Genomic DNA, 9,451 nt, shown 5'->3' on the forward strand with positions numbered 1-9,451 from the left:
ATTTAAATAAAATAAAATTAAGAAAAATTAGAATAATGGCAAAAGTTGCCTATAAAAATTTACCAATTAATTCCTCTTTTATTCTTTTCTTGAAAGTAGTAGTAGAGTACTCTATCAATATTTTAAAGAAATCATTTACTACTGGAGGAAACAAATAAATTATATTTGTACACACTTAAATTTTCAAAGGCTAAAATTAGAACAACGAGTAACCAATTCGATTTATTAAATAGCACGAGTCAAATATATAATTAACTATACCAGTTAAACAGTTAGTCGAGTTTTCTTAAATAGCGAATAATATAGCTAAAAAAATAGATTCTCGATAAATAAAATAGTAACATTATTTATTAGTCGATCCCAATAATAATACCAAGCAACTGAAAAATAACAATCCCTTCTCTAACGAAATAGAATATATTAACAACATTATCTCTGGAAAATTTTTGCGGGCGTTACATTCTCCCCACTTAAAGGATTGCGTCCTCGAAATCAGTGCAGACATAGAATAATGAGGGGTAACTTTTTCGCATATCATCTTCAGACTCCCAAGTAGCTTCCTCGATTGATTGATTTCTCCATATCACCTTAAACAACCTAATTTCCTTATTTCTCAACTTCTGGACCTTTCTATCCGTAATTCTAATAGGTTTTTCTTCGTACGTCAAATCCGATTGAACTTCAATTGACTCGTGGGCAAGTACGTGACAAATATCAAGATGGTAAGCCTTTAGAACAGATATGTGAAACACATCATGTATGTTCTGAAGGTATGGTGGTAATGCTAACTGGTAAGATACAGTGCCTACTTTTTTTAAAATCTCGAATGGACCAATGTATCTAGGACTTAGTTTTCCTTTCTTTCCAAATCTCATAACTACTTTCCAAGGCAATACCTTTAGAAACTCTTTATCTCCAAACTCAAACTCTTTGTGTCTTTGTCCTAAATCCGCGTATTTTTTTGTCTATCCTGGGAGGCTATTAACCTTTTCTTTATAATTCCGATATATTGAGTTGTCTGTTGAACTAATTCAGGTCCATAAATCTTTATTTCTCCCACTTCTTCCCAACATATTGGAGATCTACACTTCCTACCATAGAGTGCCTCAAATGGAGCCATTCCTATGCTTGAATGATAATTGTTGTTGTAAGCAAATTCTACCAATGCCAGATGATCATCCCAATTTCCTTTGAAATCTAAGACATAAGCTCTAAACATATCTTTTAATGTCTGTATAGTCCTTTCACTCTGTACATCTGTTTGGGTGTGATATGCCGTACTCATTTTCAATTTCGTGCCTAAATATTCCTGAAAACTTTTCCAGAATCTTGAGGTGAACCTCGCGTCTCTATCTGACACAATTGATACTGGTACTCCATGTCTAAATATGACTTCTTTCAAATATAGATTGACCAATTTTTCTATAGTGTATCTTTCATTTATTGGAAGAAAATATGCAGATTTGGTGAGTCGGTTGACTATAACCCAAATGGTGTCATGGTTGGTCTTAGCTCTTGGAAAACTGACTATAAAGTTCATTGTGATATGTTCCCATTTCCATTCAGGAATCTCTAAAGGTTATAACAGGCCACTGGGTCTCTGATGTTCAGCCTTTATTTTCTGACTTGTTAAACACTTACCTACCCATTCAGCAATTTCCTTTTTCATGTTGGGCCACCAGAAATTTTTTTTTATGTCTTGGTACATCTTTGTGCTTCCAGGGTGGATAGAGTATCTTGAATTATGGGCATCGTTCATAATCTCTTCCTTTAGTTCTGACACATTGGGAATCCAAATCCTCGATACAACTCTTCGAACTCCTTGGTTATCTATTACGCTTAAAATCTCTTCTCCCGTCAAGTTGGCCCTATTAGTTTCCACGATCCCTTCTGGACAACGTCGAATCTTTTCCATTATTTGGGGTTGTACTCGTATCTCATAATTCCTTTCATTCGCTTGGACTGGAATCTTTATCTCCATTTCCATTATCTCAGTTTCTCGTATCAATTCCTCAGATGTCACAGGTATTTTAAACCTTTCTTTTCTATTTAAAACGTCTGCGACCATATTTGCTTTTCCAGGGTGGTACTTTATGGTACAGTCATAATCCTTGATTAGTTCTAACCATCTCCTTTGCCTCATATTTAATTCCTTCTGGGTAAATATATATTTCAAGCTTTTATGATCTGTATAGATTTTGCATCTTTTTCCATAAATTGGTGTCTCTAAATTTTAAGCGCAAAAACTATCGCTGCTAGCTCTAAATTGTGCGTGGGATACCTAGTTTCATAATCCTTCAATTATCTCGAGGCGTAGGCAATTACGTTTCCGTTTTGCATTATTACGCAACCTAGTCCCTTGAGAGATGCGTCACTATATATCACGAAATTTCCCGAGTGGTCTAGTAAGGTTAGCACTGGGCAGAAGTCAATCTTTTCTTTAACTTTTGGAAGCTCTCCTCGCACTTTGAGGTCCATTCAAATTTTTCACTCTTCTATGTGAGTCGGGTCAAAGGCGTAGCTATCTTTGTGAAGTCTTGTACGAACCTTTGATAGTAACCGGATAATGCCAGAAAGCTTCTAACTTTGGTCGGCATCTTTGGTCATTCCCAATTTGCTACAACATCAACTTTCACAGGATCTACTGAAATCCCTTCATTACTGATGATATGTTCTAAGAATTGCACTTGGTCTAGCCAAAACTCACATTTTGAAAATTTTGCATATAGCTTTTCTTTCCTCAGAGTTTCTAGTACTAGTCCAAGGTGTCTTGTGTGTTCCTCGCGAGACTTAGAATAAGTCAAGATATCATTGATGAAAACTATCACAATCTTATCCAGATATTTCTTGAATACTCGGTTCATTAAATCCATGAAAGCAGTAGGGGCATTCGTTAATCCAAATGGCATCACTAAGAACTCGTAGTGTCCATACCTTGTCATAAACGCCGTCTTTGGCACATCCTCGGGCTTAATCTTTAACCGGTGATAGCCAGATCTTAAATCAATCTTTGAGAAACATGCAACTCCTTTCAGTTCATCGAACATATCGTCAATCCTGGGTAGAGGGCATCTATTCTTGATGGTAAGCTTATATAGTTCTCGATAATCTATGCATAATCTCGTAGATCCATCTTTCTTTTTCACAAATAAAACTGGTGCTCCCGACGGTGATACACTGGGTCGATCACTCCTTTATCTAGCAATTCCTGTAGTTGCGTAGCCAACTCCTTCATCTCTACGGGGCCATTCGATATGGAGTTTTTGAAACAGGTATCATTCCCGGAGCGAGATCAATTATGAATTCGATTTCTCTATCAAGTGGTAATCCAGGTGGGTCTTCGGGAAATATGTCCTCAAATTCCTTTATGATAGGGATTTCTTCGAGCCTAGGTGTAGACTTTACTGTATCTATAACATGTGTGAGATATGCTTGACAGCCTTGGCGTAGCATTCTTCTGGCTTGCAACATAGTGAGAAATTTACGGGTTTGCTTCTAACCACGAAGAATTACTTTCTTATTATCCAGACTTTTTAAGCTAACTCTCTTTAACCTACAATTGATATGTGTATCGTATCACGTCAACCAATCCATTCCCAGTATTACATCAAATTCTCCCAGTTTAAAAGGAATAAGATCCACAACAAAAGGCTTTCCTTGAATCTCAATCGTACAATTAGGGCATAGTCGAGTAACAGGTATAACTTCTTGATTTGCAATTTCTACCATCATATCTTCCTCTAGCGATGTTAATTCTAATCCCAACTTATTCACAAAATTCTCATATATGAAAGATCTAGTAGCACCAGAGTCAATTAACACACAAGCATTTGCAGAATTTACTAAGAGCGTACCTGCGATGATATCATTATCAGTGATAGCATCCTTAAGGTCATGTTGAAAGTGCGCGCAGTAGATTTGATGTTGGCATTGCTTGAATTGCGATTTTCTTGGGTTGGTGGTGCCATAAGTCTGGGTACTTTACTTTCCTTCCTGGTTTGACGACATTCGCGAGCGTAGTGTCCTTTCCTTCCGCAGTTGTGGCAAATGATGGCTTTGTCCTTGTAATTGCTGGCATAATGTCCTTTCTTTCCGCATACATAGCAAGTAACTTTCTCCTGACGGCATTGTCCATTATGCTTTCGTCCACAAGTTTTACAGTCTGGCAGTGGTGGTCTTCCTTGAAGTAGATTCCAGTTTGAGGAGTCCTAAACTTGGCCTCGTTTCCTCGATTATCTTGATGTCCAAGCCTTGGTCTATCCATCTTCCGATCCTCCCTTTTTCACAAATGGTTTCTTGTTCTTATTTCCATCAAATTTTCTTCCAAAATTCCCAGCATTGTTCGAAAACTTTCTCTTTACACCTCCCTTATCCTTGGGATACAGATCGTTCTCGTTCTCTACAATTGAACCTTGTGTACCAAAGTCGCATAGTTAGAGATCTCTAGTACTGCAACTCGATTCCGAATCCATGGTCGTAAACCTAGTTGAAAATGCCTAGTTCTCTTTTCCTCAGTGTCAACATGGTAGGGTACAAACCTGGAGGGTTCTGAAAACTTATTTTCATATTCCGCGACATTCATCCTCCCTTGCTTCAGCTCCAAAAACTTTAATTCCATTTGTTGTTCTAAGTGTTTGGGGAAATATTTCTCAAGGAATAAAGCAATAAATCTTTCGCACAGAATTACCGGGTTCTCTTCGATACCTCTCTTAGCTTCCCACCAATAAATAGCTTCACCTTTTAACATAAATGCAGCAAAGATGGTTTTCTTGTCTTCTTCCACTCCCACAATCTTAAAGGTTTTCTCAATTTCCCGGAGCCAAATTCTAGCTTCCATGGGATCAGTTGTTCCCTTAAATTCAGGTGGGTTCAGGGATTTGAAGGATAACCCAGGGATTCGAAGGATTTCAAGGTTATAGTAGACTGAGTTTGCTCTGCTCGGGGCCTTCTAGGTTCAGGTGGATCCTGGGTTTGTTGTTGTAGAAATGCAAGTAGAAGGGCAGTAGGGTCATTATTAACTAGGGGTGGATTCTGATTTTGATTCTGTCCTTCTTCTAGATTTTGACCTTGATCATAAGTTGGTTGGGGTTGAGTGTTTCCACTCTCTTCCACCTCAGGGGTTTATCTTGAGTTCCTTGGGGGTCTTTCCCTTCTTTTCCTAGGCGGCATATTTCCACTAATAAGAAGAAAATATCAAGCTTAATCAAACTGGACCAGTAAGGTCTACAACAATTAAGACACTCCAGTATCGTTAAAATATGGGAACCAATTTAAATCTCAATGAACTTGTCATGTTTTTTGGAAAATGTATTAATGTTGCCCTTTGGAGAAACACAAGTGGAAATCATTTCACCAGCAAAATTGTCATAAGAAAACATTTATTTGAACGGAAATAGATCGTTTGAAAGTTGTGTAAAAAATCTTTTGCATAAGTTCTGGGTTGCTCCAAAAGAGTTTATAAAGAATTGATTTAGTTTGGCTTCAAAACTTATTTTCGATAATGTTTATAAAACCTTTAGTGATTTTCAGGAAATGTTGACATAAAGTTGTTCAGAGAAACATTTGATAAGGTGGTGTTTAGAAAAATATTTTTGATCATTTTTTTACAAGTTTGCTAAGACATATTTAAAACAGAATGTAGCAGGCGTAATATTGTGCGAAAAAGTAACAACAAAGCATCACGAAAGATATATCCCATAATCATCATAAGTTTAATACAACAATATATAATATCCAGTTTGACCCATATGTCCAAATACCAATGGTACTATGATCATGTAAGCATTGTACATACTAAGTCCCTACTATACAAAGATCTATAAGTCAAAAGTCAATATCCATATATATATATATATCCAGAAACTCGGAACTGCGGCATAGCAAAAAGAAAGTGCAGTCACATCCAAGTCATCTACTGTACTCGAGTCGGCAGCATCAAGATATGTACTGGGTCAACAAAAGAAGTAGGAATGTGCAAGTGATAATATATGCCACTCCTCAAAAAGCAAAAGTCTCATCTACAGAATCATATCAATATGGACCGAATAGCTCATCCACCCTCTACAAGAACTCCTCTCTGGTCTGATCAATCTACAGCTTCTGAACTAGTAGATGGCATCTCAGTAATCTCTGTCTATAAGTTAGCAATAACAGTGGTAGCAGTCTGATGCATAACCTCTCGAGCAAAACTCATCCTAACAGAATCTGCCTCGGGTGCGGGCACAGATGGTCTCTCGGCAATCAGTCTCATCAAAGCGTCCCGGGTAGCAAACACCTCTCGATATATCACGTATACCTCATCATACATTTGTCGAAGCTCCTCATACATAAAAGCTGGAACGGTAGCCACCTGGTAGCCTCCAAAACCATCAATTAGTGTCGGAAAACCCTCATTCAATCCCCCTAGGCCTATAGTGGTAGGGGTAAAAGAAATGGTAGGAGTAGGGGGTGCAGCATCACATACTGGCATCACAGAAGGAAAATATGCTAATACTGGAGAAGGTGGATCTATGTCCATACCCAGAGGCTCAAAAGCAAGAAATCCAGTAGATGCCATAGTTTGTGCAGATACATGCTCCAAATCAGCAGTAACCATAGTCTCGAAATGATACAGGTCAACAGTAGGCACAACTGGTGTACCAACACTCAGCGGGGTGATCTCTGGTAACTCTGGATGGAAGTGAGTCTCTAAGTCAGTAGCTAAATGATCCTCCTCACGAGGGGGCAAAACAACAGGTATCTCCTCTGTAGCTGGAATAACTGGTGAAGGTATCGGAGTCAACTCTGACAAGTTGTGAACGTCTGAATGGCGTCTGTGGGAAGAACCATAGTGACAGGGGAACCAAAAGTCTCAACTCTAAGTGGAGAATCAGTCAAATCAATAACAACTGGTGGAGCTCTAGGTGGTTCCGGGATCTCCTGAACAGACAAATCCTCACTGTTAGTAGATATCACCATATAAGCCTCAGAAGGGTCTGTATCCAAACTGGATCCAACACTCTCTCCCGGAAAAGGAGTAGGAGATCTGTCTCGAGCAGCTCTGTATCCTGACATCTGAATTACAATAATAATAATAATAAGATAATGAGATATTTTCTAACTTAAAGGTCTTATAAGTCAAAAGGGTCAGTCCCGTACTGATCCCCTATCTTACAACATATAATCTTGGGAGTTATAATATACTCGTATCTATAATCCCTCATATATGGTTATAACTCTAGGGTTCGAGTTCCTAGTAAACATAACTATAGCTCTAATACCAACTCTATGACACCCCCAAATCCACCCTTTCGTAGATTCGGGTCGCCACGATATCAAGCTTCGCACACCTGTATTATTATTACAAACATAACCAAAATATAACATTTATAGTGAACACCATTCCACAGTTCCAAGATCGAGTCTCCTTCATAATCTGATTATAACATGAACCACATGAACCTACTACAAGCCTAGTTGATAGCTGAACATTATTACATAATATAGATAATATATAGCAATCTTTTAGAGGCTGTCATCACGAGAATGTTCTTTCCCTTCCCTTTGTCTTGGATAATCAGATGCTCTGCCCTCTTCATTCTTCACTGTTTTGGATGAAAACAAGTATATCAAGAGTGAGCAACTAGGTGCCCAACAAGTAGAAATTATTCAACAGAAATCAATTTGCTGGTAACAATAAGTGCCAAGAGTAATAATATTTCAAAGCAAGAAGAGATATCAATACATCACGGTATTATCAAGGAAGCTCTTATCTGGCATAGTGCCATAGAATTTAAGAATAACTGGTCATTTCCATCCTTGGTACATCAATGATGCGATCAAATATCACAGTGTATCGTCCTCCTTTGAATCTTACGCTCACATGATCATGACTCATCGTAAGAATGCCCAACACACACTTGCTAGCATAAAAGAAGGGTTAACGTCTTAACCCTGGGCTACATTTTAGCCGAATAACATGTCCGCACATCGGACTTGTCACATAATAGATACCATGTTTATTAAATTCCACGTTGACCAGTATAGATGTACACATCCCGATTCAATCTTCACATCACACTATTCAGAATTTCATCACTTAATCTAATTTTGAAAATAAACCAGTTCTCACAATTGTAATATTATTGTTACATCGATAAGAATGATATATCGACGACTGTTTAGAAAAAGGGTTATCTTGAATAATAAGAATAACCATGTCAAGCGAGATTCTCGTATGTATTCATTAAATGAATAATTCCAAAGAATTAGTACGCGAATAAAGAAAACGAATAATAATTGATTTGCAAATTACGAAGTTTGGGAAGAGTTCAATGAATTGATAAAAAGGTAATTCAAATCCAAAAAAAATTTATTAATCAAACTGACTGACAATCGATGTGGATTCAAAATGATTTGGATAGTTATAAAGACTTTTGGGTTTGTCTGATATGGAAGAGTTAACAGTTCTGAACGATAGAAACAGTCTGCATTCTAGGTAAAGAATTCATCAATGGAATTAAGATTTGGAACTCTCTGCGAAAGGAAATAATCGTAAATGAGGCCTTCAACGTTTAAATCCACAATATTCAATATTAAGGAATAGAGCAAAGAAAACTTGCCTTATTTCCAATAGTAGCAGTGAAATTTCACTTTTTCGGGTTAAACAATTCCACTTCAAGTATTTTCTAAATAAATCACATCCAAAATCACTTTAGTATAAATATTCAAAAAATATCTTTTCTCGAAATTCGTAACTCTCATTATTTATCTCGAGGAATTACTTAGGAATTGAAAATACTCAAATAATTCAAAAGGTGTACCTACTTCCAAATATATTTATTAAAGATTCTATTGATTTTTGGTGAAGAGAAAATCTTCAATTATTAAATAATAATCACTCATAAATTTGGAACTTGAGTTCCATATAATACTATCTAAATTAACGATAGAGGGTAGTTATATTATTACCTTCCTGATTTATTTCTACTTCGATACTAATAATTACTCACGCGTCAAATAAGCGATAATAACGAGATTTATTTAATTAATGAGTTCTCACGAATCGATATTTACTACTATTTGTTTATTACATAGTAACTCTCTCAAGTATTTATATTAGCCCGTCGATCCCATTTTTAAATAATCATTTAGAAAGTTTTAATCAATATCATGTAATTCCTTCTTACTCCATTTTATCCCTAAATGGAATTATGGTTAATACTTTATTTATTCCAATTTACTAAAATTTTAAAACTAATTTTATTTCTTAAAATAGGATAGAATCCACTTATAAATCCAAGGGGGTTATTAAATCTTTTTAATCCACCAGTAATTGTTCCCTAATAATTACACAATATATTTTGATCACCTACTAAATCATTTAATCCCACATTTTATTTTACTTTATTTCTATACTTTTATTCATTTATTTTTATCTCAAACAATTATTTAATCAAAGACTGTTTTACCC

The 9,451-nt window shown here is 36.4% G+C and overlaps 2 protein-coding genes across 2 annotated transcripts; both read right to left on the bottom strand.

Moving 5' to 3' along the window:
• Positions 1-470: 470 nt before the first annotated feature.
• On the bottom strand, positions 471-875 carry LOC141695057 (uncharacterized). The gene has a single exon (XM_074499296.1). It carries the CDS (start codon positions 873-875, stop codon positions 471-473), a length of 405 nt encoding a protein of 134 aa, XP_074355397.1.
• Positions 876-4,399: 3,524 nt separating this feature from the next.
• Positions 4,400-4,837, bottom strand: LOC141695076 (uncharacterized). Its single transcript, XM_074499317.1, has one exon. The coding sequence runs from the start codon at positions 4,835-4,837 to the stop codon at positions 4,400-4,402; it is 438 nt and encodes a 145-aa protein (XP_074355418.1).
• Between the last annotated feature and the right edge of the window lie 4,614 nt (positions 4,838-9,451).

Source organism: Apium graveolens, chromosome 2, assembly GCF_009905375.1.
Source record: "Apium graveolens cultivar Ventura chromosome 2, ASM990537v1, whole genome shotgun sequence".
NCBI classification, from domain to species: Eukaryota; Viridiplantae; Streptophyta; class Magnoliopsida; order Apiales; family Apiaceae; genus Apium; species Apium graveolens.